The sequence below is a fragment of the Marmota monax genome, unplaced genomic scaffold (genome assembly GCF_021218885.2).
Source record: "Marmota monax isolate L192 unplaced genomic scaffold, Marmota_monax_Labrador192_F-V1.1 WCK01_AAM20220418_F8-fsc00022, whole genome shotgun sequence".
Taxonomy (NCBI): Eukaryota; Metazoa; Chordata; class Mammalia; order Rodentia; family Sciuridae; genus Marmota; species Marmota monax.
Window position 1 is genome coordinate 6,747,856 of NW_026695215.1, and position 26,662 is coordinate 6,774,517.

A 26,662-nucleotide genomic window follows, 5' to 3' on the forward strand; every position below is an offset into this window, starting at 1 on the left:
ATCTAACCTTTGTGGTTTTAAAGTAGATAATTGTAGGTCCATGGACAGGCTATACATAGCACATAAGCGTCTTGAGTGCAGAGCTTGCAAGTACTGTTGATGAGCAGGCGCCTTCTTAGGATTTTCCTGAAGGTTCGTAGTAGCACATTGTTAGAAAGTTATGGAAGCTCTTATGTGTGTACAGGACTCACTAACTGAACAAGAGCCAGTAGCATGTGCTATTGAAAAGTAACCCAAATGTAGTGATCCTGTGCAAATATTCAAAGAAAAAGGCCTGTATAATTTTTGAATTTGTGTCTTAAGGAAACCAGATAAGCCCCGTTTCCCAAACTGAAGGGGAAAATATCCCTTAACAACTAAGTGCTAAATGTTAGTCATTAGCTCAGTTATTTCAGGGACACCAAGTAGAAACACATTCTTGGGTTTGGAATTGCTCCTCATAATTTTTTGACACAGCATTCAATCCACATTGTCAGGAAACTGTTGTGTGAGAATCATCCATGGCTCTGAATCTCAGAACACAAGCAGTGTTCCTCATCTAGCTCTCAAGAGCATCTGGTCAGTACCAGCCAGCCAATGCGGACAGACACCTTGGGCCTGGAGCCTGCAGTCCTCTGGAGCCAGCCTGGGGTGTCTGGGCAAATGAGCAAATCAAGGGGGAGGGTGTGTGTGGTAGGGAGTAGGGGTCAGATGGCAAGCTTGATGCCCAAGTGTGAGTCGAGAGACGACTTTCGTGGTTTTAGAAATTGGATTTGCCAGTAAGTGCCAAGTCTCAGCTGCTGCCCACACACTGAGTACTTGGACAAATGAGCTCTGCTACGCTTCAGCTGAGTCACTGTGGAGAGCGGGGCTCAGCCATTAGAGACGGCACCACTGCCATTAGCCACTGCCCTGAAATTAAATAATCAGGGCTTCATCCAGCACCCCAGAGACAGCCACTTGCCTGCCTGCTGCACAGGGCAGAGAGGAGACAGGAGGGTGGCTTCTCACCTAGTTTCCAAGGCTGCCACCAAAGATCTCTGGAAGGGCCCCTCAAGTTCTGAACTGTACCCTGAAAACCACCCCAGGTCACATTCTGTGGAAAAGATTCCTTTACCCCCTACCTGGGGCTCAGTTCTTCCTGGGCCCTGCTTCACAGGAGCTGGCGGGCGGAGGCCTCCCAGCTTCTGGAGTAGTTACTCTGTTGTACTGAGATGAAGAACAGAAAAAGATACCTCGGAATTCTAATTGAGGAGGCGTGTCATGATCTGGAGCTCAGTTGAAGAGTCACTTTAGGGATACATTTAAATGAGCGCTCTCTAAGATTCAGTGACTACACAGTCAGGAACACTGGACAGTAAAGACTGGTTCGTACCAGGTATGCCGCCCACGGTCAAGGCATCCTTCATTTGCTTCAGCTGCTCGTACAGCAGGTGATCCTCTTGTAGTGTTCTGTTTCTCTCACTGAGCCCTGTGCAGGTCATGGTGATGGCTGGTCTGGGTTTCTGATTCTGGAAAAACACTTGAGCAAAACATTTCCCCAAGCGTGGCTTACCGTCCTGAAGTAGAGATGGTGACATTAAGCAGGATGGTCACTTACCGCCCCACCCTCACAAGACTGACAACCCCTCGTGACACCAGGAGTGCCCTGGCTTTACAGAAAGTGAACTTTCACACTTTGCATTCATCTAAACTTGACATCTTTATAATAATTTTGGCCTAGTGCTGTCTGTGGAGCACTGCTTGACCCAGCTGTACGGTAGCAAATACCTTGCCCTCTTCTGTGGACCAGCGTAATGCTTAGCTGGATGTTGAGACTGTTCCTCTGAACAAAAAACGTCATGCTGTCTTATGAATTAGCTCCTTTCATTCTAGTTTTAAAGACTAAGATGCTAAATTTTAAAGAGAAGTCTTCTGTCTCCCAGCTAGTAAGTGGTAAGCCAGGATTTGAGCGCACTTCTAATTTAGTTCAACTTACTGAGGTTGAACTAACCCCTCTGTGCTGCTCTAGATCTAGTCGAGAGGTGGAGGCACTGGTCCTCTGCCTGGGCTGACCAATTGCCTGGACTGCGCTGATCCACATTCATGTGTAAGTGGCGATTACTGGGTGTCCTGGGAGCACTCTCAATTATCCAGCTCAGAGACATCACAGTTTCAGTTAAACATTAGGTATGATTCATTTCTAGGGCAGTCAGTCATTCTTCACCCTTTCAGGTCACAGATTCCTTAACCTGATAATAAAAGCCAGGGACCCTGTTCCCAGAAAATGCACTTGATCATACCGTCAGCACCAGGCCTAGAGTTTGAGGCACTCTGTGGGCCTCATACCAGCCATGGGCCCCTAGTCAGAATCTCTCCTTAAAAAGTGGATGCAATGACTTCTTCAATTCTAAAGTTTAAACAGGGAAGAATCCCAGTTAAAACCACTACCAAAACAAAGCCCACAGGAAGATCAGAGGTGGATCTACTAAGAAAGCCTATTTCCAGAACCAACTCAAAACATCATGGTGGGCTTTCCAGTGGGCTGCTTTCCCCTGTGAGTACCAGCTTTGAGAGAGCATCTTGGGTGCATTAAGATGCTAATTACAGGTGCAGACAGAGAAGATAGTGCAGGGCTTTCAGGAGGAGGGTGTGATAGGTGCCACAGGGCTCTCTGAGGCTCCTCTGTTGTCCTTTCAGAAAGGAGAAAAAGAATAGGCATTGCTTTTCCTCCTTTGCTTTGTTCACTCCCCCTCCCCCCCACACAAACCTTCAGGGAACAAAGCACCTGGTGAAGATGGAAGACCTCTTCCCTTGATGCACAACAGGGTGCAGTGGTGGCATGCTATTGCTCCTTGAAATCTAGTAACTGGTTTCCCTTCAGCTTTAACCATTTTGCAATAGAGAGCTCACATGCTTCCTCCTAATCCTTGTACAGTTTGAGTCCTGCAGTCAATAAAGTCAGGGCATACTTGGTTCTGGTGAGCCTTTATCCAGAAGCCTGGAGTATAGAATCATGCCTTTACTCTGAAGCTCTGCCTCCCTGCGATACTTTGATGCCAGGCACTGCCTGTCCTTCCCAGGCTGCCTGGCTCAGAGCACCACTGGAGAAGTCAGGGCTGGTCTCCCCCATGTCCCTTGCTGCCTCCCAGCCTGCCCAGCACATGAAGTTCATCTGGCTCTAATCTCCACTTAAATTTTCTGTTTACTCTCTTCCTGAAAACAGGGCAGAGGAAACTTGGCAAATGTTAGCTGCTTGGTGGGAACTGCAGCAGGCTAGTGTCTGTCGCACACAGGGACCACCGTGTTTCATAGGATGCCTCTGCGTAAATCCTGGAATCGGCCTCAGGCTGTGCCGGCCTGGCAACCAGAAATGTCACCAGCAGACACTACAAAAAAGGACAAGTTGATGTTTAGAGTGAGTCATCCCCAGGGCTCTGAGGTGTGGGAGGGGGTCCCAGGGAAGGGGGAGTGAGCAGTGTGATCTGATGTGCGTGCATAGGGCCATGAAGTTGAAGTAGTTGGATCCTTCCCTCCTGCTTGGCGCTGTTCTTCATCATTTGTCGTCTTTATAATAAGGCAGGAGGAAAGTGGCACAGAGCTCCCAGGCTGTACACGGGAGTCTCCAGCAGGGCCCTTCACTGATCTGGCCGCTTACCTGCAGGTGGTAGGACTCTGTGCTAAACACCAGGTTGATGTGATAGCCCCTCTGTGGATCCACCTGAAATACAGAAATCATCTTAGCATTGTGGGGGCTCCGCTGAGCCGCATGACCAAGAACTGCACTCTCAGGGTGGCATGGCGTGCAGATGGTGACAATTATACCTGAAGAAAACATTTTTATTGCTGAATTTTTTTACAAACTCTTTTTGCTACCCAGTTTGCTAGTTTGACACACAGTGAGAGGCAGAAAAGGGACGCAGTATGTTCTTCTGGAAGCTGACTTTGTAAGAGCAACTAGACAGGCACTGACGGGTACAGGGAGCTGTGCTGAATTCCTCCACACCCTGATAGTTAGAGCTCCCTGGCCGGGCTGCTGGGGCCACAGAAAGACTAGGACTCTCCCTCGAGCCAGTCTCAGTCACATGGACACAGTAAACGTGTAAGGACATGTTTTCAGGAGGTGACAGGTGAAGAGATGGGTAGTCTAGAAGCCACTTAGGAGGTGCCTTCAAGCACCTCCTAAAGAAAGGCAAGGGCACCTGTGGGCAAGGAAGGTCCATGGCTGGGGGCGAGATGGCCTGGACAACACTGGGAATGGCCTCATGTGACTATGTCTCTGCTGTAGTTTGGATCTCGCATGTCTCCCAAAGATCCATATATTGAAGGGTTGGTCCCCAGAGAGGTGCCATTGGGAGGTTAGGGCCTAGTGGGAGGTCTTCTGGTTATGGGGTGCTCTCTTCCTCTCTGATCCCTGGCCATTTTCATTCCTACTATGTGCTGCCCCAGCACAGGCTATAAAGCAACAGGGCCAGCGGATCGTAGACTAGAATCTTCCAAACCATGAGCCCAAATAAACCTTCCTTCTCCATAAGGTGATCATCTCGGGCATTTGTCATAGCCACAGAAAGCTGCGAGCCAGTGTTCTTACAGGCAGGTACGTGTCTGAGCTTTTGAAATGCATCTTTAGCCTTTTTAAACTTCTGAATATTGAGTCCAATGCCAACTTTTTGGTAGTATCCATCCCCATATTGTTGGGGCAGTTTCAGCTACTTAAAACCTATATTATCTGCCATTATTTTTTATTTAAGAGAGCAAAGTGGTCATTCAGCTAAGTGTTTTTTTTTTTTTTTTCCTATAGAAGGAAACTCTGTGCTCCATGGAGCTGCAGTTATTTCATGCAGTCTTGATTAAATTAGATTCTGTAAACATCATTTTTTTTTTTTTAAATCTGACCCAGGAACACAATAACCAAACAGGGTTGTCTTATAAATAGAACAGGTATCATGACTTCTACCTAAAGATTGTTTTAAAACACTGGGAAACGGTAGAGAAGGGAGGGATAAGGTTTGTTGGCAGCTATTCACATAGAAAATATTCAAACGTGTATGTATACCACTGCAGTTGCTGGGAGGGAGGACAGGACCCAAGAGCTGGGCACTAGAGCAGGGTGCCTGGGCTCATTCCCATCTTCACTCATGTTGGTATGAGGTGAAGCACTGACCTTGGTTCACAAAACACACGTTCTAGTCTCTTCACTCGCCCCAATCCCCCCGCTGTGCCAGGCACTGAGGAGATGCAGAGAAACCAAGCCTCCTGTCAGCCTTCCCTAGTAGGCCTGCAGCTAGAGTGGACACAGGCAGGTGGATAGCAGCAGGCCAGGCTGGCAGTGTGGCTGATGAGTGGGGCAAGGCCCTGCCTGGTGCAGTGGGTGCGCTCAGGAAGCGTCTGGCTGGCCATGGTCAAGCAGGGGAGGGAGGGAGGACTGGGCTGGCACCTGGACAAGGAGGCTGGAGAATGCCAGGCACGGGTACGGAGGGCAAGGTGGCACTTGAGATGGTGAGGCTGGAAAGGGCCTTTGAGGCTTTTATTTTTAATTTATTTTTTAGTTATAGGTGGAAATATGTGGTAGCTGAGGATCGAAGCCAGTGCCTCATGCATGCTAGGCGAGCGCTCTACCTCTGGGCCACAACCCCAGCCCTTGGAGCCTCACTTTTTAATGAGGACTTGGAACTGGATCCCAAGCCCATGGGAGCTGCATTGAATAGCCACAGTAAACAGGGTGTTGTGACCAGTGGGATGAGGCATAAACGTCGGCCAAGGTAGGTCAATGTGTGGTCTCTATTTTTATTAAAATCTGTGGTCCTGAGACACTAGGAGAACCGTGCTGGACCCCTGAGTGGTCCAAGCTTGGGGACAAGAGGAGCAGTGAGAGACTCCCCCGGGGTTGCTTTACTTTGCCTGCCCCTGCAACACCCCATGAGCAGGGCAGGCCTGCAGGGCAGCTGCTGGACCAAGCCGCAGGGCCTCTGCAGGGAAGATGCCTCAGCGCCCACCAAAGGGGAAGAACCCAGAACAGTGGGTTTGAGCCTGATGCCCAGCCACACTGGTCCTACACGCACCGGTGCTCACAGCTGGCAGTTCTCAGGCTCGTCCTCAGCTCCTGGGCCCCAGAGGCTTGCTGCACACCCAGGCTTTCCCAGCCCTGCCTTGTCTCTGCATGGGAGGGGCTCTACATTCCTGTTCCAGCTGGGAGTGAGACCATGCTGCTGGAGACATTGGACAGTTTCTCTCTGGTGTGGGGTCGCTTATGCATGAGAATGTGCGGGAGGATGCAGTGTATGTAAAAGCAGCAGAACTAGGAGGGTGGCACGGGGCTGGGGTGGCACGTGGTTCCCTAGGGAAGGTGCTTGGGATGGGAGGAGTTGGCCCAGACTTCACACAAGGGTGCTCACCAGTGTCTCCTCATTCTCAAGATAGTTGTTCATATTGGAAAGAGAACTGAAGATGTCATGTAGCTTGGCAGTTCTTTTGAAACCCATGGAGGCAAAGTGGGGTCTCTGGGACCAATTTGTAGGGAAAGAAGCAATTGGGTTAACCTGGGCGGAGGCAGTATGGAGTCTGTCTGTTTTAAATTGTAGATGGACACAATACCTTTTGTTATTTTTTTTAATGTGGTGCTGAGGATCGAACTCTGTTCTTTTGAAAAGCTATTTTCTTGGCTGATTTCCTTGTTTTAGTTCAACACTCTAAAAAGTGTCCACATTTCATCCAAAATAGGATTTTTGTATTTTTTGGTTCTACTTTATTCAGATGCAGTTCTTTTGTCTCCCCCAAAGGCCTCCCCTCCCTTCCTCAGAGTTACAAGTTCCCTGGGGCCTGCAAGGACTCAGCGCCAGTCAGGGCCACCTTTGTCTGCACATGGTGTCTCATGCTCCTTGGCTTTAAGGCTGGGTGTCTCTTTGCCCTTATTCAAAATACTCCGTGCACCCCAGGGTTTACCAGTATACACCCTACTCCAAGCACTGTGCCCCCTACTCCAAGCACTGTGCCCCCTACTCCAAGCACTGTGCCAGGTGCAGGAAGTACAGCGGGCAGAGCAGTAGCACCTGTCCTGTGATCTAGGGAAGGCCATGAGTGGCCACTGCAGAGCTGACTGTGGCTGGCCATGGGCCATGAAGGGATAACCAGAGAATTGATTAGGGCAGGGACCAGGGAGGTGCCAATGGAGTTGAACTCTAAGGAGTTGATTTTGGGGCTGGGGCAGCTGGTAAACCATTCCACACTGAAGGAACAGGGCTGATGTCCCTGAGGAGCCGCAGTGGGGCCAGTGGCCAGAAGGTGGGGAGAGGCTGACCAGGTGGGATGGATTGTGTCCTGAAGGAAAAGGAAGGCCGTGGCCTAGAAAGAAGGACTTTGAATAGATTATCTTGCTGGAGCATGGAGGAGTGATGCTGGAGTGAAGAGGTGTCCAGAGGGGGTGTGGATAGATTAGAAGGCTAGGTGGGGGGCAGGTGAGGGGCAGGACCGTGAGCCAAGGTGGGATGGTAGAAATGGACAGAGTGCGTGGCAGACAGATGGGACCCATTAGCAGGTAAACAGTGAGGGCTGGGGTATGGCTTGGTGGTGGAGCACTTGCCTAGCACATGCAGGGCCCCGAGCCCCATTCCCAGCACCTTGCACGCACATACAAAAGGAGGAGGTCAAAAGTGAAGTTATATGCAGTTGTGCACCGTGTAGCAACATTCTGGCCAGCGAGCATCACACATGCAGGGATGGTGCTGCAGAGTGATCGTGGAGCTGAAAAATCCCTCCGACTGGGACATGATACCCAGGTGTTTGTGGTGACGTGGTGTGACAGACCCACTCTGTGGCAGCGCATGGTGGGGATGCCCAACCTGCTGGTTTAGTGCCTGCTGTTCTTCATCATCTCAAAATGTGCTGCTCCCACTCATGAAAGTCAGCCGTGTCACAGCCACAGCCTCCACGACTCCTGCTTATGCATCTCTCGATCACATCAAGAAGACACACGGAGCCATCACCTTACACCATCTAAGTCTGCGCCAGGATACTGTGATGTTCACACAGTGACAAAGTGGCCCAGTGCTCAGAACATATCCCCAATCAAGATCAGAAATAACAAAGTGCTATGTCAGTGATTAAGACGTCATTAATATCCGGGGCAGAGCAATAGCAAGCACCCTCCCGGGCCAATGCCAAGGCCTGTCCCAAACTCCACATGAGGGGTGCTTGCCTTCAATGCTCAGAAATGCTGCTGAAACAGAGATGATAGGGACACAGATCAGAGCAGCAGTGTAGTGTCGCTGTGCAACTACTGGACTGGCAGAGAGGCCGGGCCTCAGGGCTCCCGGCCCTCACCCGCTGCTGGGGCTGTCTGCACACCTGGCCAGGTAGAGCCTACGTGGGCACACCTGCAATACAGAACTCCCACTCTAGGCCACATCCAGAGAATTAGGATGCCAGCATGCCAGGGTGTATGGTTTGGATGTGAGGTATCCCCCAAAAGCTCATGTGTGAGATGATGTAAGGCATACATTTTGTATCTGGAGAGTGGAGTCTCTCTCTGCTTCCTGATCATCATGTGAGCCGCTTCCCTCTGCCACATTCTTCTGCCATGATCTACTTCACCTCAAGCCCCAAGGAATGGAGCTGGCCTTCTATGGACTGAGACCTCTGAAACCGTGAGCCCCTAAATAAACCTTTCTTTCTTTAAAGTTGTTCTAGTCAGGTCTTTTAGTCACAGCAGCAGAAAAGCTGACTAAAAACAGGGCCTGTCTCCCATGAGGATGCTCCCCAAAGCGTTCTGCTAGCAGCAGGGCCCGCCTGCATCCACCCTGGGGCCTGAGCCGCTAAAATGAAGAGCTGAGCAGCTGAGGCAACAAACCAGCATGTGCACAGTGACTCAAGTCAGTCCTGAAAACAGCAAAGTTTGTGCACATGCCACGGAACCAAAACTACTAAGCAAAGCGCACGCGTAGCATGGTACCCGGCAACATGGCAGGAGGCTGTGTTGCCAGCTGGGGGCAGAGGACGCACGTGCAAGGGAGCAAACTCCCACGCGGGAGAGGATCCTCCACGGGCCAAAAATGGTGATGGGCCCTGAACCCAGGATTTAGCTTCTGGCACCACCAAGCTCAGACCCAGACCTTTAGAAAGCTGCAAAGTCACTTGAGAACTGTGAATCCAGTCCAGAATAACTTGGCGTGGCTGACCTGCCAGAACTTCCAAGGGTTCTCCTGTTTTCCCTCTTAATTGTGACTAGTTTTGAGGGCATGACTATCTCCTTGCCATGTGGGGTTTTGAACCCGGAAGGGGTCTCCCAGGTGGAGCCAGCTGACCTTCGCCTCACCTGGTGGCCATCCACTGTGACCTGAATCAGTTTACAACAGTCGCACGGTGCAAAGTGAGCCTATTATGTTCAAGGCCATCTTTTAGAAGAAGCATTTTTGAGGAGCTGGATCCCCACAGGGCAGTGGAGAGACCAGCCCCCACAGTCTTGAGGGAATGGCTATGGCAGGAAACACAACTGTGACACCTGGCACCTACACCACCCAGTGGGTCCACCTGCACACAGGTGAGCAAGCCAGAAGCCAGGCACACTGTTTCTAGTCTTTTCCAGAATGATCCTCCACTTGAGAAAAAGTCTGCACACAAAGCAAGTGGCCATGTGACGGCATGACCTGGAGGAGAGCGTTAGCAGGCTTCTCTGTCATTGTGTGCAAAGGATTGTGTGCAGTAGCCCAGTGCTAAGTGCCCTCAGTCACGGACCACACTGACAAGGTTCAGGATTTTAACCCAGGTTGTGTTTTGTTTACTTTAGATTCCTCAATTTGGGGTCCCATTGGCCAACAAGAGGAGTGCTCCACAGCACACCCCCAGGGCGAGCACCCTCAACCCCCTGGCAGTCCTTCCACACCCCTCCCCCACACAGGTGCTGCAGGCCAGGTTTGGCTGGACCTGCCATCAGGTCCGCTGGGAGGAGCCAGGCCCCTTTCAAAACCCTGTTTGAGAAAGTGTCTATGGAACTTGGCCTCCAAGGACGGGGTTCATTACTCAGGGTTGGTGCTATTTCTTGGTAAAAGAGAAATGCTCCTCATGTCCTTATCAAGTCAGTAGCAAGCACCCCACCAGCCACTGCAGAGTCATCATGAACGACCATCCTGAGAACCTCTCCATGCAGGGGAAGGGCATGCATGGCTCTACGTGTAGAGGGATCTGTGGCTACACGGACATGTTCTGCTGTCCCATGCCTCACCTGACATGGTGTGGTGCCCATGTATTCGTTCCTATAAAGCCCTTTGAGGTAGGTATTACTGTTAACCCCCTTTTAAGGGTGAAGAAAATGAGATTCTTGCCCCAAAATACGGAACTGCCCAAAGGCCCAGAGCTAGTCCGTAGCCAAGACTGTCTTCAGAGCGGCAGCCCTTCCTGCCTACAGCAGAGACTGTGCATATGGCCCAGCAATCCCAGCCTAAGGAAAGGCAGAAAGAAAGCTGCTGCTTGCCCCCGTGGGTTAGGGCTGTGCTTAGAACCAGGCTCCTTGGACAAGACCCCCACCGCCTTCTGGGAACACCACAGTCAGGAAGGGCTGTGTATCCGTTTACTAGGGCTGTCATAACAAAGTACCACAAACAGATGGCTTAAAACAACACACATGTTCTCCAAGTTCTGGAGGCCAGGCTTCCAGTATCCAGGGTCACAGGGCCTGGCTCCCTCTGAGACTCCCACTGGACTCCTGCCTCTTCTGGTTTCGGACGGTGGCTCCTAATCCTGGTGTTCTTTGGGCTGCAGCTGCATCTCTCTGATCTCTGCGTCAGCCTGTAAGTGTTGTTCTTCCCTCTGTGTCTGTATCTTCACATGGCCTTTTCGTAAGGAAGCCAGTCATCGGATTTAGAGCCCACACTAATGCAGTGACCTCGTGTAACTTGATTTCATTGCAGAGACTCTCTTTGTGCCCACAAGCACTGAGGTTGCCACTTTAAAGTTTCTTTTTGGAAGACACAATCCATTAGAGATGGAAGTAAGATGCCCTGAGGCTAGAGAAGGAGCCCCTGGGCACAGACCCTTTCAGACAGGTTACAAATGGAAGCAAGACCCTGTGCTGTGGGGAGTCTCCAGAAAGGACCAGGATGAGACAAGCCAGGAAAGGCAGAGAGCATGTGTGAGGAATAGGGGTGACAGCCCAGCTTGGGGACATCAGCAGGTGAGTGCAGGCAAACCTGGTTTGAGATGACAGTGGGAGTGGGGACCAGAGGGTCTCAAACTAGGGTGTGCAGCAGAATGCGCTAGAGGGCCTGCTAAAGCAGCGCGGGCCCTCCCCCAGAGTGCCGATTCAGGGGTCTGGGGTCGGGTGCACAGCCTGCATTTCATTAAGCTCCAGGGGAGGCTGCGGCCCCAGGGATGGCATGAGAACATCTCTCTAACTGCTGAGTGGAGCCTGACATCCCGGGGACGACGGGAAGTGGAGCAGCTCCCAGAACATCACTAGAACACAGCTGAGCCACTAAGTGGGAAACTGAGGACAAGAGGGTCCGTCCTCTCCAAAGGCTGAGGTGCCATCAGCACCCTGTGAAAGGAAAAGCAGCCCAAAGTTGGTTGACACAGGCGCCTGGAGCTTCTGGCAGTCGGGTACAACCCTCAGAAGGGCAGCAGGTAGGGCTGCCCTTGGCTTCAGCAGCACTGCTGATGGGCCCCTGGCCACTTGGCACGTGGGCTTTTTTGAGAAGAAACATTTGAAGAAAGCAGTCTGGGCTAAAATAATTTTTGAAAGAACGTTACTCCTTGCTTCTTGTTGCACAAACGGGTACTTTGCTACACATCGGGCCCTCTTTATCTGCAGGGCACATTCCAAGACCCCCAGTAGATGCCTGAAATGGTGAATAGTAACAAATCCTTTATTTACTACATTTTCTCCTATTAATAAATGCCGGGCTGGGGATATAGCTCAGTTGGTAGAGTGCTTGCCTCACATGCACAAGGCCCTGGGTTCAGTCCTCAGCACCACAAAGATAAATGAATAGATAGACAAGTAAATATTGCCTATCTGTGAAACTTTAATTTATAAATTAGGCACAGTAAGAGATTAATACCTGGTGGTTGATCTTAGTTGTTGACTATATTGAGCAGTACATCCCTAGGTGTGTCTCTGTGGGTCTTTCTAGAGATGACTGGCATGTGGGTCAGCAAACAGAGTTGGGAAGGCCCACCGTGAATGTGAGTGGCACCATCTAAGGGCTGGGGGCTCAGTTAGAACAAAGAGCAAAGGAGGGGACGCTCACACACGCACATGTCAGATTCTCTTTGAAGGAATAGGTGTTTACTGCTACCATCGCCCATGGACATCCACTCCAGATTCTTCCGCCTGGGACACAGCCTCTCACCAATGAGGTGAGTAGCTCCTAAGCCTTCAGCCTCTGGCTGGGGCTGCATCCATGGCTCCCCCTTCTTCAGAGGTACCACATCTTTGGACCAAACACAGCTGGTTTCTCCCAGCCTGGCAGACAGCCTTTGAGGGACTTTGAGAGCCTCTGACTGTGGGCACCATCTAAAATTTGCCCATTATAAATATAATATATTGTTTCTGTGACTTGGGAAAATGCTGAATAACTAATAATAGAACAATTGTAACAATATACTGTACTAAGAGTTTGCACTTTGGCGTCATTAAGTAATAACTTGAATACATCACTGTGACAGCTGATCTGATAGCTGGGAGAGTGACATGACTCACAGGTGGTCACATACACAGTGTGGACATGCTGCCCAACAGGATGGTCCATACAGAGAAAGACAGCACGAGATTTCATTATGCTCTTCCAGATGAGTGACACGATTTAAAACTTGTGAACTGTTCATTTCTGGAATTTTCCATTTAACGTTTTTGCAATTGTATGGATAATAAACCACAGGAAGACAAACCACGGAGTGGGAGAACCTGCTGCATAATGATGCCTGTGTGTACATCAAGGAGTCAAAACTGCATGTTCTAATAGCAGCCCTACAAATTCGTCTTTTTTTAAATGTTTATCATAAAACACAAAACTGTCTTCATTCTTATGGATCAAAGATTTTTCTCCACCATGTGTCTGAACTATCTTTACATTAGACACTATCCAAGATAGGATGAATAAATACCTATTCTCCCCTAAGACCACACTTTACAACCCAGCTCCCCCTTTCAACTCACTCAGAACACAGACACTTGAATGATGTGCTAGGGAAGCCAGGGTGGGCCTTCCCTTGGGGGCCATAAAACATCACTGACCCCCAGTCTCCAGAGTCAGGGTCCCCTGGAAGCTCATCTTCAGAAAGGAGGGAGCCCCATGCTTTGGGGAAACATTCCTTCTTTTTCCTCCCTGTGCTGGTCCCTTCCCGTTGTCTTGTGACAACTTTAAACTTCACATTTCCATGCTGAAGGGTGGGTAGTGAGGGCCAGTCTATGTTAAGAGCCCACAAGGGATTCTAATCTCCCCCACACACACCCTGAAACCCAGGGGTCAAACACAGCTTCTAAATGTCCCCTCCAGCCTACATATTTGGTAAAAGAACAAATATCATGCTATTCCAGTAAAGGCAAACTTTTTCATTTTATAAGGTTACTATATGAGTCAGGCTCAGTTGGAGACAAACAACTCATTTGTGAATAAAAATTACTGTTCTGTTCTTAGGTTCTGTACAGATAGAGCATTCAGTTTATTGCATTAGACCCTGGAATTACCTTATTAGTTTTCCTTCTTTCAGGCAAGGCCAGAAAAGTAAATACAGCTTTTGCTACAAAAGTCAGGCCAGGCCTGATCCATTGGGCCCAGGGATATCTCTGCATGTGGACACTTCCTACCAGCTGAAGAGCTGTGGAGAGAATGAATACTGTGTGAACCCTGCCTGGCCAAGTCTGGGGTGAGTTCTTGGGCTCCAGAAGGGAGCTGGCCGGGGGCAACTGTGGAAAGAGCTGCAATAAGACAGGTGACCTGCCACCTCCTCTCCTACGGGGAGTGAGGGGACCTGTCGCATCTCCTTCTCTTTGTGCCCCATGGTAGCAACACCCTTCCACTACTGTTCCTGCATCTAACAAATATTTAACATGCATCTCTAGCAGGGACCAGGCTAGTGCAAGGGAGGAGACAGATGTGAGGACTGGCACCACCCAGTCTGGGAGAGGCAGCCACACCCACAGAGTGGAAATTCAGTCAAGAGCTAGGTCAAAGCAGCCAGGGGCCAGGTAACAAGGCACAGGTAGAGGGCAGCCTTGGATGTGAGGGTACCAAAGCCTCAGAGACCAGCCAGCAAGAGTGGGAGCAGCAGAAGCCATGGTCGGCAGCTTGGGAAGTCGCTTCCCAAGGCAGAGGTCAGAGCCCTCGTTGGGTGAATAAGGCCCCTACAGATGGCCATATCCTGCAAAAGAGCCGAAATCACACACTGGAGAAAAGACAGTCTTGAAAAAAATACTAATGGTGCTGGAAAAATGGATTATCCATAGGTAGGAGAATGAGACTAGACCCTTCACTCTCATTCTACATAAAAATCAACTCACACGGATCAAAGACCTGGGAATTAGACCAGAAACCATGCAGCTCCTAAAGGAAAACACAGGTATTGCAACACACAGGCACAGGCAATGTCCTTCTCAATAGGACCCCTAAAACCCAGGGAATAATGCCAAGAGTTAATAAATGGGACGGCATCAAACTAAAAAGCTTCTGCACAGCAAAGGAAACAATTAGGAATATGAAGAAAATTACAACAGAATGGGAGAAAACTGCTAACTGCTCTTCTGACAGAGGGTTAATATCTAGAATATGTAAAGAACTCAAAAAGGAAATTCCTATGTACATATACAAATACACCACAGTGAATCTCACCATCATGTATCCACAAGACTGGGATCCTAATTAGAATAAGGTCCACTCCATTATACTCTATCATGTATAACTAAAGAACAAAATCTTTACACCAAAAAAAAAAAGCAAAAACAAAAAATCCAATTAATAAATGGGCAAATTAATTAAACAGGTACTTCTCAAAATATAAATGACCAACAAATGTTTATGAAAAATGCTCAACATCATTAGCAATTAAGGAAATGGAAATCAAAAGTACATGGATTTCATCTTAAACCAGTCAGAATGGCAGTGATCAAGAATACAAATAATAACAAATGCTGGAGAGAACGTGGAGAAAAAGGAACACTTTTACACTCACTGTTGGTTGTTGTAAATTAGTACAACCACAGTGGAAATCAGTATGGAGGTTCCTCAGAAAGACCAGGAATGGAACGACCATGTGACTTTATTTATCCCAAAGAAATAAAGTTATCATACTATAATGATACATGAATACCCATGTTTATAGCAGCTCAATTCACAATAGCCAAACTATGAAACCAGCCTAGATGTCCATCAACTGATGAATGGATACAGAAAATCAGGTACAGGTACACCAGTAAGTTTAATTAGCCATAAAGAAAAATGAAATTATTTGCAGGAAAATGAATTGAACTTGAAAAAGCCAAATTCAGAAGGGCAAGGGCCTGTGTTTTCTCATATGTGGAAGCTAGAGAGGAAAAATTTTTTAAAAAAAGGGTGGGAACAATGTCATGAAAAAAATCAAGGGGAGATCAGAATAGAGGAAAGGGACCAGGGGTTGGGAGGCAGGGATGGGGGAGGGGAAGAGCAGGGGAGTGATACTGGCCAAATTATATTGCCATATTGTGTGCAAGAACCAATATGTAACAACAAACCCCACCGTTATGTACAACTATAACGCACCAATAAAAAATGTTCACACACATCCCTGTTCTAATCCCCAGGTTTTACACTGCAGAAGGGATTTGCCAATGCAATTAAGTTAGTGACCGGGAAATGGACAGGTCCAGGGCCATCACAGGGTCCTCAGAAGAAGACAGGGCACAATCAGGAGATGGGGCAGAACCATGAACCCAGGAGAGGAAGGTGGCCCTTAGAAACCCCATAGATACCTTATCTGTAGCCCAGGGACATCCATTGCCAATCTCTGATGTCCAGGACTACAAGTGAATAAACTTGTACGACTTTAATCCCCTGGGTTTGTGGCAATTTGCTGTAGCAGTGATGGTCAAGTGGCAACTCCTTCCTGTTTCTTTTTATCTCATTAATAGCTACGACCTGCTCATTTCTGCTGCTGTATTCATGCTTGCTCAGCAGCTGTGGCAGGAACCAGAGCTGCTTGGAGAAAGAGGGCGACATCAAGGTTACTTGCATGAGAACCCAGATGTCTGTCCTGTGTAAAAGATCCTGAAAACAAAGAGGCAATGCTCAGCTTCTGGGGAAGATTCCCTGAGTCTGCACCTGTGCTGAGTAAACCTCGCTCTCCTACATCTCCTTTCCAGTGCCATAATCTTCAGTAACATATTTTGGTGCATTGGCAGGGAAACTGACAACCAAGCTGGCCATTTGTGTCAACATTGTCGGGGAACTAGAGAAGGCCATGACACCAGCCTAGTGACAGACAGAAAGGTGCCACCTGACAACTTGCCAGATCCTGACTCTCACTCCAGCTGGCCCTGGCTCTCATTACCTTATTAAATGACTCAGAAGGAAGGCCACCAAACTGGTACATCCTGGGGGCATCTGCCAGATTCTACCCTATGGCAGAAGGGGAAACTGACCACTTCCCAGGGACCACAGTGTCACTCAGTATAGGATTTGCTTACTAGGGGGCCTGTCAATTCTGGGGTGTGTGTGACTGCAGATCCATGGTGACCTCATAAGCTTTAAGATAGCTCCAAGGTGACCTCATAAGCTTTAAGATAGCTACTAGGAGATCAAAAGTCCGTCTCTTCAGGGTTGGCCCGAGTCAGGGGCTTCTACTGACCTACCATTGATGCTAAGAGGCACCTAAATCTCTGCGAAGAGAGTGGCCAGGTGCACAAAAGTGTGCATGTGTCCCCTCCTCACTGAGCAATTCCACCTCAGGGTGGGAACTGTCACATATGGGAAGCTCAGCTTCAAAACCTCTAGTCTAGAGAAAGGGTGCTGGCAGGGGAAAAAACCCAGAAATTTCTCCAGATACACTCTGGGTCTTGTGTTAAAATATTTTTAAAATTCCAGGAAAAAAGAATCCAAGAGATGATAAAATAGTGTTGTTTTATTTGGACTCAGGAAGCTATCCAAAGCCTTCAGTGTTCTGACTCCAACTTTAGGCCTCTTCAAGGTCAAAACTCCCTGACTGTACCTCAGGGAATCATGCCAGCAATGACGGGGGAGAAAATCGCAGCCAGCCTCAGCGGCTCCGACTGTTCCTCCTGCCCTTGTCCTTCATGAGCCAGGTTAAGGAAGGAATTAGGGCAAAGCCAACAGATATTCAGATGTCATTTGGGGGGAAGAACAAGGAATGGTTTGAAAGACAACAATAACAGCTTGGGAGTAATTATGGCCATGTCGTTTTTTAAAATTCAAACCCCTGTCTCATTTAAGCCTGTGGTTTCTAAGATAAATTCACATTTGGTCTTGGGCACATAAATTAATACATTTTGTTCCAGTCTTATTTTGTCCAACTTGAGTTTTTAATCCTCTGTTTATTCTACTGTCTTTGTTCAGAGGTCATTTATTCAAGAAAAAAGCTGCAAAATCTGTTTCCTGATGGTTTTTCTATATTTGTATACATCTGTATATTGTATGCTATATCTACATATATATCATGTGCATGGTATCAAAAATTGGATTATAGATAATACTCATATATTTAATAAATGGATAAAATGCTTTTTAGTCCACATAGCTTACACTTTTTTAAATATTTATTTTTTAGTTGTAGTTGGACACAATATCTTTATTTATTTTTAGGTGGTGTTGGGGATTGAATCCAGGGCCTCGCCTATACTAAGCAATCGCTTTACCACTGAGCCCCAGCTTACATTTTTAAAAGAAAGTTCAATTTAAATTGCCTAGAAAAGACATTTAGTTAATTTACAAAGTTAAGACACTAAAATATCAACTGCTAAACATAAATTCAAGTACTTATGACTTCTTAAATTCCATAGGTAACATATTTGAGTATTATATGTTTTTATAAATTGGTAAAAACAACAGCATACACACACACACACACACACACACACACAAAATGTCCCTAATGTTTCTAAGGGAAGCCACACAGGGTCAACAAAACCCTTCAAACTGGAGCAAAGGACAGGTAGTAGTCAGTGTATATAATAAATGATCAGGTCAGAAAGATGGAGGCTAATTCAAATAAAAGGAGTGGAGAGGCTTCTCACTAATCCCCAAGGGTAACTCCCTGAGGAGTCTCAGCTGACTAATCTGCACACAGCCAAGCTTGAGGAACCAACCACTGGCTGATCAATGGCTCTTATTTTCTATGTTGATCTATGTACTGTGACACTTTGGCACTGCCACCCTTTACCTTTCTCAGTTTTCTTAGCCTTGGCTTTTGCTGTAGATTAACAAGAATTGCTCCAGCTGGTTGGCATGAGGTTAACAGCTTCCATTGGCAGGTCTTTTCCTCCTTTTAACAAGGTGCTTTGTTACTATTGGTTTCTAATCTGGCTCCTATCTGTGGACTTGAACCTCTCACCTGTGACCCATGTCTTCATGACTCCATCAAGCTAAGATATCGCCACCACCCTACTTGATCATACCCATTTCTCCTACCAGGGAACTATCCAGGTTGGATTAAAAAAAAAACAAAAAAACCAAAACACCCACATCCCAGGTCAGACCTGGAAAGGTTCAAGCCCCAGGAAATTATTTAAAAGATGGGTTTTAACTTTGGGGAAAATTCAAGAGTCTCCCAAGTATCATGGGGAGCACTGCAGGTCAGCACCACTGGGTCCTTACACTTGGTGTGCTCCTAGAGTCGCATGCATGCTGGACTTCCCTGGCTGGAGACATCCTGAACAACCACAGCACACAGCCTAGAGTGGACCCTTGTTATGGCTGCTGTCCTCAGACACGACGGGACTGGCTCTAAAGCATTCAACTGAGGCACCATTACAAGGGCTGTTAAGTGTCCTGGCTGCATAAGAGAACAGGACTGGGGTGGTTCATTGCCAACAGTGACTGAGCAAGGATCAGGCTGGATTTGGGAGAGGGGAGAGAGTTGCATATTTAACATCCCGAGCCTCAAGCCTCTTTATGGTAGTCATTTGGGGGCAGAAGAATCTGGAGCCCCACCAGACTCTTGGTGGTTACAATCGCCACCTGGTCTGTCCTTGGGGGCTACTGATGCCCTGTGGTTGCACCATTCCTAGCTCCACAGCTGGAAAGCCAAGTGGAAAATGTAGACTGGTTTAAAAAAAAATGTGGTTTAAAAAGTTTATTAGAAGATGGTTAGAAGAGGTTAAAACATTCCTACAAACTAGCTCATCTGGTGCATCTGGATTGGGTGACCGGCAAAATGCCAGGGAAGCCAAAGCTTCTTCACCCTAGGGCCTGCTGGTCTCTCCCACCCCTGCCAGCAGAGCTGCAGACCAGGAGGGCAGGTGGTGGAGGAACTGGATGCACCTATGCCTTTCAGCATAAGCAGGGCCTGGGCAGGAGGGGGCCCCTGTGTGCTGTGCCCCAGGGCCTTGGCAGGAGGGTGCTTCCATGTCCTGCCCCAGGGCTTGGGTAGAAGGGGCCTCTGGGCTGTGCCCAGCACTCCTGAGAAGATCCTGGGGCCTGAAGAGAATGGTTCCTCTCATGACTGCCTCCACTTCCCATTGTTCTCTCCCAAGGGCTCTCTAAAAGCAAGGAAGAGCTGTTCTTACAGAAAATAGACGATCATCTCACTTTATGTGTTTGAATTTGTCTTTTCTCCTCCATCAGGGTTGAAGCCTCTAATGCTCCAGTTCTTGCTTATGTGGCCTACATAATGTATAGCTTTCCTATCCTGAATGATCACCTCTGAATTATTGACATTAATGGAGCAAAGAGTTCAAGGGAAGCTGTGATCTGATGATTATGTATTGAAGAGCTTTAAAAGTTGAGAGGACTTTTAAAGAGAACAGGACTGGGGTGGTTCATTGCCAACAGCGACTCGCCAGGATAAAGCCTTTCTTAAAGTTGGTGTTCTCCTGCCTGTGACCCTGGGTTTCTGCTGTCAGATCCAGGGTAGCTGACCCTGGAAGGGCCAGGGCTTAGACTCCTGGCCTCTCGGGTGGCTGACCTTCCTCCAGACCTGCTCAGCCTGCCGAACGTATCACCTAATCACTTGATTAAATGCGACATAAATTGGTAAGAGTCCACAAAGTCATGTCCACAAAGTCCAAGTTCAGTGCTTTAGAAAGAATAGATAGAGGCAAGAGTCTAAACTTAGCTGTTGAATCAGGAATGTGTGAGTCACAGCTAGGGAAGAATAAGTAGAAGATTATGCCATTTTATTATCTGCAAGTGTTCACTCCACTGTCAACAAAAATGGACATCGCAGATGATCCCCTGTGGGACGTTTCCTTGCTAGGAGCTCCAATTAAAGGCCAAGGCCCTATTATCAAAAAAAAAAAAAAAAAAAAACAGACCATAAATTTACCCTTAGCAATTATAATTGAAATGGAAACAAGGCCTGGGTGTGACACATGCTACCCACACACTTTGGCCAGCTGTTTCAAAGTCTCCAACTACTGGTCCTGGTCCCCTCCAACACCAGTTCACACATAGCATCTGATTCCACAGCCAGCGGACTTCCTCAGGAGGTCACCAAGGAAAACTTGGGTCAGCCTCTAATGAGAGGGAGAGCACACGGGGTGTGTGTGTGTGTGTGTGTGTGTTGGTTCTAGAACTCCCTGGAGGTAGAAGGGGACCCAGCTGGCCAGGATGTGCAGATCCACCCCAGCTCCACCCAGAGCCTCCCACCGCCCTACCTGTGGGCCTGAGCCTGTGCCACGTGAAGCTTCACTGGCACAAGAAAGGTGGCCTGAGGCTAGGAGAGGGCCTCGGGCAATTGTTACTTGAGCGGCTTTCTGACTTTTCTAAAGGGTTAGTGCTGTACCGCCTTTCACCACTAGAGGTCCACGGCGTTTCTAAAATGAGGGCCCTTGCTTGCCGCAGGATCCCAGAGGGGAGTGATTCCAGGGCTGCTGGAGGGACTGAAACCCTTTGGTATGCGGCTGTTCAACTTTGCCCAGGACATCGTCGTCATGACCTCGTTCACACACACACACACATCCACATTCCAAAATGTTCCGAGACAACACTCGCCCTTGCTTTTGCAATGCACTCACAAGGTATTTGTATTTCTAATCATTTCAATAAAAAAATAATGAAACAAGGCTGGGGGGGGGGGTAGCTCAGTAGTGCAGTATGTATCTAGCACATAGAAGGCCCTTGGCTCAATCCCTGAACCAAAACCCAAACACCTGGACCTAGTAAATTGAGTTTATCACTCACTAGTGGGCCCTGAGTTTGAAAAACCCTGACTTAGCCTCAGCCTCTCATCTTGTAGTGGCATGTGGCCACCTGCTTGCTCTGGTGGGTCCTGACTGCAGCACTGAGCTCTCAGTTGATGCACAGATGGGATGAAGGGGCATCTTTATCCCTCATGCTCGTGCCACAACTGCTGTCCTTACTAAGGCAGAGATTCCTCGAGCCACCGTGCTGGGTGCTGCACGGGACTTGTCTTTGCTCCTCACACAGGCACCTCAGTGCTTCAGAACTAATCGGACCTCAGAGGCCTTCCCTAAGGACACTGCCCCAAGTCTGAGTCAGGGCCACCATGTCTAGCCTAGTACACTGTTGGTGTCAAGAAACAACTGTGGGTTGAGCGCTGCCCCTGTGGTGATAACTCACATTCCTAGACCCTGGGCAGTGTACACACATCCTCTGTCGTGACTCTTAAAACCACCCTGCAGGATGGCAGAGCACGAATTATTTCCATTCCAAATGGGGAAATGGCCAGAGAAAACTGACACGACTGTCTCTAGGTTGTGTGGCGGCCGAGCAGGGCTCCCTACAGCACCCCGAGATTCCTGACTGACCTCTTTTCCTTGGTGGCCATAGCCACGCAAATATTTTACACCAGGGAAGAAATGGTAGGTAAACTGATGACAATAAGAAGCGGCCATTTCTCAAAGATTTTACTGCACACCTGCCTGCCCTAATCCATTGATTTCCTTCCTTTCTTCCCCAGCGCCCCCTCTGAGGAGAACCTTTAAAATTCAGAACCATTACACTACTACAGATGAAAAGCAGTAGTGCAGTCTTGTATGGAAGAGAAAGGGAGTGCATTGTTACTTAACTCACTCAGGTGCTGAGAGTTAGTTTAATTATTTTATGAAAGGTGCCAAGAATGTTATTTTCAAGGGGATGACTAAATGCACGAAATTATTATTTTTAAATCCCTGAAACTTGAAGGCTGGTGTACTCTAGAAATATGAGCTTGGTTTTCTGTAGGGAATCACCCCCATTGATATCCATAGAGCACATTTTTAGGGTCCCTCTGGGCCTTTGGGTGGGGGCAGCATCTCTCCCACCCTGATGAAGAGCTCAAAGTTTTTTTTCCCCCTGTCTTTGCTGGACTAGAAAAACCAGACTTCTGTGTCCCAGAGGCAGAGAAGATGGTTAAAAATAGGTAACAAAAATAGGGTGCCCTTTCCTAGCAGCAAGTTGATTCTGTCATTCAATAAAGTTAGCCCAACTGGGTGCAGGAGGAAGTCTTTAAAGAACCAAGGCTAGGCTTCCAAAAAGCCATTTCCTACCCTCTGATGCCAGGCCAGGGGCAATTAAACGAAGATCCTGCTGCCACTCAATTTGAAACCCACCTGTTTAAATCCAACACTTAATTCTAGGTTGAGGCTGTTTGTGTGTCTTCAGGATTCATGGAATATTTGCGGTTTGCTAGATAGGGCCACTTTGCTTAACTTCTGTAATCTTGTTTGGTGAAGAAAGCCACTAGCTCCACACAGAAAATACCTGGAGCCTGCTCCTTGAAACGGAAGCAACCAACCAGGAGAAATTCCCAATCTTTCATTCACGTAGAAAAGTACGCCCTGCCGGGGTCAGTCCCTCCCATCAGATTTAGCGGATCCCAGCGCTGGAAGGTTCCTGCCCAGATGGATGTGTGAATTCCAACCAAATCATCCCGAAGCCCTGCTGGTGGCTTGAAATTATCAAGAGTTTCGCGGTCCTGCATGGGAACTGACTCAGATTTTGGAAATCAGAGTTTGGCGGGGAGCCACTGGTGGGTCGTGCCCTCAGTGCGTCCCGAAAAGGTCAGTGCTGGGCTTGGGCCTCTTCCTCAGTTTCCCTAGTGCATCTCTCACCCAGGTGTGACTGCTGTCAAAAGCCGGGACCTGGGAAAGAGCCAAACACCTTGAGGACGCGCCAGCTTTCCGCGGTCTCTGCGCGCCAACAACCGCTCCACGCCCGGAGCCCGACGGTACTCCGCGAGATCGCGCTCCCTCCCAGCGCCTCCCGCTCGGCGCCGCCACTCACCTGCCAGCCGCCTGTCTGCACATCGGCCAGCACTCGGAGCTCGCTGGGCGAGCCGGAGTGGAAGTTGAAGAAGTGCAGCGCGACGCGCGCCGCCTGCTGCAGCATCGCCCACGAGGGTGGCGCGGGGCCGTCTGTGCCCCTGGGGCCCTGGAGCGGCACCGCGGGGTCCTGGAGAGGCACCGCCGCGCCCGGCAGTGTGAGCAGCAGCAGCAGCAAGAGCAGCGCCTGCGGCTGGGCGTAGGGGCGCGCGGGCCCGGGCGCGGAAGGGGGTTGCCCGCGGGGCTTCATGGACGCGGGCTGGCGGGGCTCTACAGACGCGGACCGACCCGGCTCGTAGCCTGGCGGGCTGCGCTAGCAGAAATAAGGCGGCGGCGGCCCCTCCCTTCTCCCGCGCCCCGCCCGGTGCGGCCCGGTGGCGCCTCCACGGCGCGGGCCCAGCGTGTGCCCGGACAAGCGAGCGGACAGACGAGGGGTAGGGGGCGGGCCTGATTTCTGCCCGGAGTTGCCGCGATTTCCCGATCCTGGGTCTCTGGGCCTGCTGGGACTCTCCCAGGGTGGGGCTGGGACTTCCCTGCGGCGGGGGGGTGGGGGGTGGGGTGGGGGGAAGGAGGCCGGCGGAGGAAAGCGCGGCTGCAGCGGGACTGGAAGAGCAGTAGTGTAGGAAGCGGCCAGAGGCTGGAGCTGGAGTGAGGGGGAGAGGCGCAGAGGGAGGAGTGGGCAGCAGGGAGGTGGTCAAGGCCTTTAGAACAGTCTTGATAACCCGGCGTGAGGCTGATTCAAAGGCAGGGGTAAGCCGGGTTCCAGTGGGGTGTGGGTTGGCTCAGGCCCTAGGCGGTGCAGGGATGAGGTAGCTCCTGTTTCTAAACCACAGACTAGAGGGATCGGGTAGAAGGGGTACTAAAGGGCACTCAGGGTTCTCCGCCCCCACCAGCACTGCTGTGGTTGAGGCCAGGTGTGCCATTTCTGGATGAGAGGGGAAGCCTCTGGAAACATCCCACACCCTGCCTTCCGCTGGATGTTGTCTGTCCATCATGTCTTTCCTTCCTTCTGAAGGTCTTCGTGGAACACCAACTCCCCTGGGCTCTGGGAAAATGAGGGTGAGCAAGCAGATAGACACACACCTCTGCTCTCCTGGAGCACATCTGGGCAGGAGGGGCCATGTTAGATGCAGCTGCAAGCTGTGGAGACGAATGGCTGCGGAAAGGCCAGGTGGAGTCAGATGGTTATCATCTTAGTGTGGACACCTGGAGAAGGTGAGAGCCAGGAGGATGCAGGCAGGAAGACCAAGGAGGTGGCAGGAACTAAAAGTGCCGAGGCTTAGAGCAGGAGTCCCCTGGGCCTGCTTGAAGAAGAGCCAGGAGGTCTGGCTGGAGGGAGGAAAAAATGGAGAGAGCATAGCCCATGGGTTATGGCCTGGTCACATCTGAACATTCTCCTGTCTTCCCAGCAGCCGGAGGGAGAAGTCATTCCAAGGATGGCAGCACAGAAACACGGGAGGACCTGGGTTGTGACACATCGCCACAGTCTGGCTCCTCTTCCTCCCTCTGAGCCGTGCTGTCCACACACTTCTTTGCCTCAGGTCCAGTCTCCCTTCCCTACAGTATAGCTTCTAGCAAAGGAAAGTAGGACTGGATTTGCCTGTTCTCTGATTGCTGGGCTCACCCCAGTGCACCCCGCAGGTGCTTGGGCAAGTACTCTTGCCAGGAGACCCAGTCCCAGCCGTGGTGTTCTGGGAGAAGGGCCTAGTTTCCCAGTATTCCTGGCTCATGGGCAGTGAGTAAGGGGACCAGGAGCCAGCTCCCATGAGCCTCAGGCCCTCAGAATCCTCCAAGAGCAGGTGTGGCCAGCTGTCCCCCTTCCTCCTGGAGATGGTGCGCTGATTTCCATTTTTCAACCTCTCTCCAATGCTCTCCACCCGACCTTCCCCCCACCCCCCGCCCCCGTGGTCTCTGACTTTCATTTCCTGTTCACTGGGGGCTCAGGGATAGGTTAGGATTGTGCCCTGGTGTGTGAACCAGGACTTTTCAAAGTGGCTGGGAGAGAAGCTCTGCCCTCCCCAGAGCAGGTGCTTCCCCCTCCTTTCTCTCCCATGAGAGCAAGCCTGTGTCCCCAGAGCCTCTGGTGCCATCTTTCCTCTCTTGACACCTGGATGCAGCAGGCCTACTGGAGGCAGAGAGAGGCATGGAAGGAAGGCGGGTCATTGGGGGATGTTACGGACCCACTGGATCCAACCCCTCTGAAGCCCACTCTATTTGTGGACATTGGTAGGAACCAGTAAGCCAGCTATATTGTTTAAGCCAACTTGCCTGTAACATGGTTGGGAAGTTCCCAGTGCATTGCTGATGTAGTTACTATTGGCAGGAACCACAGATTCAAAGTTGCCCTTGGGAGTCTGTTTGTGCTAGGAGCTGGGGGGTTGGGGGAAGCCAAGTGCAGCTCTGGAAATCACAGCTGGGCCCACCATCTTCAGACTCCACCAACTGGAGGTTCCATTCCTTTCCCCAGCATCTTGGCCTGGCTGTAGAGCCTCACTAGGGGTAGGGCTGGCCCAAGCTGTGACCCTGGCTGAGCACCGGAGGCTTCTGGCTGGCAAGTGTCTGTCTCCATTTAGCACCATTGCTTAGCTCTGCAGACCCTGCTGCCTGACTCTAAGATTGAGAGAAGACCGACACAGGGGTGAGAGAGGAAAGAGGACCCTGGGGAAAGAAGAGGAATTCCCGTGAGAGACTGTAGCCTGGGCCATGATTGGGAGCCATCTCCAGAGAAGACAATAGAATGGACATTTCACAAAGGTCTAGGACCCTCAGTTGACACTTTGGAGTTTTCTCCACTTTTCTCACCAGTGTAAGCACCTGCCTGGGGGCTGAAAAGCAAAGTTGTCAGTTGCTAGGAGACAGCATGTCTGTGGTACCTGAGTGAGGCTGGTGCCTGGGTGATGTCTCTGGAGGAGCAGAGGAGAGCCAGCTGACTGTGGCTGCCCAAGAGAGGGGAATGAGGGGACAGGAGGGAAGGGCTGACTCTAACTCTGGGTCCTTCCTGTTACCATTGGAGGTAGTGCTGCAGCTCAGGGCACAGGAGCCAGGCGCCCAGGCCCCTCCTGTGGGCTGAGGGGTGCTTGGCCTGCCCATGGCTCACTGAGTGGGTGGTGAGGGTCAGGTGTGCCCTCTCCATACTCAGGTAAAGTATCAGGACTGTGCCTGGTACACAATAATGGCCATATCCATGGCCCCATTGTTATTGCCATTAACTTAAAAAACAGATTATCTTGAAAAAGAGTGTCACCCCCTGTGGATTTCTTTTCACAGATGAAGGTATAGCAGGGACTGGAAACTGCTGGGCTACAC

The 26,662-nt window shown here is 49.8% G+C and overlaps 1 protein-coding gene across 1 annotated transcript in view; it reads right to left on the reverse strand.

The window, feature by feature from the left end:
* The window catches only part of Rarres1 (retinoic acid receptor responder 1), a 32,728-nt gene extending 8,904 nt beyond the window's left edge, over nt 1-23,824 (reverse strand). The window contains exons 1-3 of the mRNA XM_046431642.2: nt 23,319-23,824; nt 3,617-3,679; nt 1,355-1,538 (exon numbers count right to left, since the gene is read on the reverse strand). Coding sequence (XP_046287598.1) covers nt 1,355-1,538; nt 3,617-3,679; nt 23,319-23,606 — 535 coding nt within the window. The 5' untranslated portion in view covers nt 23,607-23,824. The remainder of the gene's footprint in view (nt 1-1,354; nt 1,539-3,616; nt 3,680-23,318) is intronic.
* Nucleotides 23,825-26,662: the final 2,838 nt, after the last annotated feature.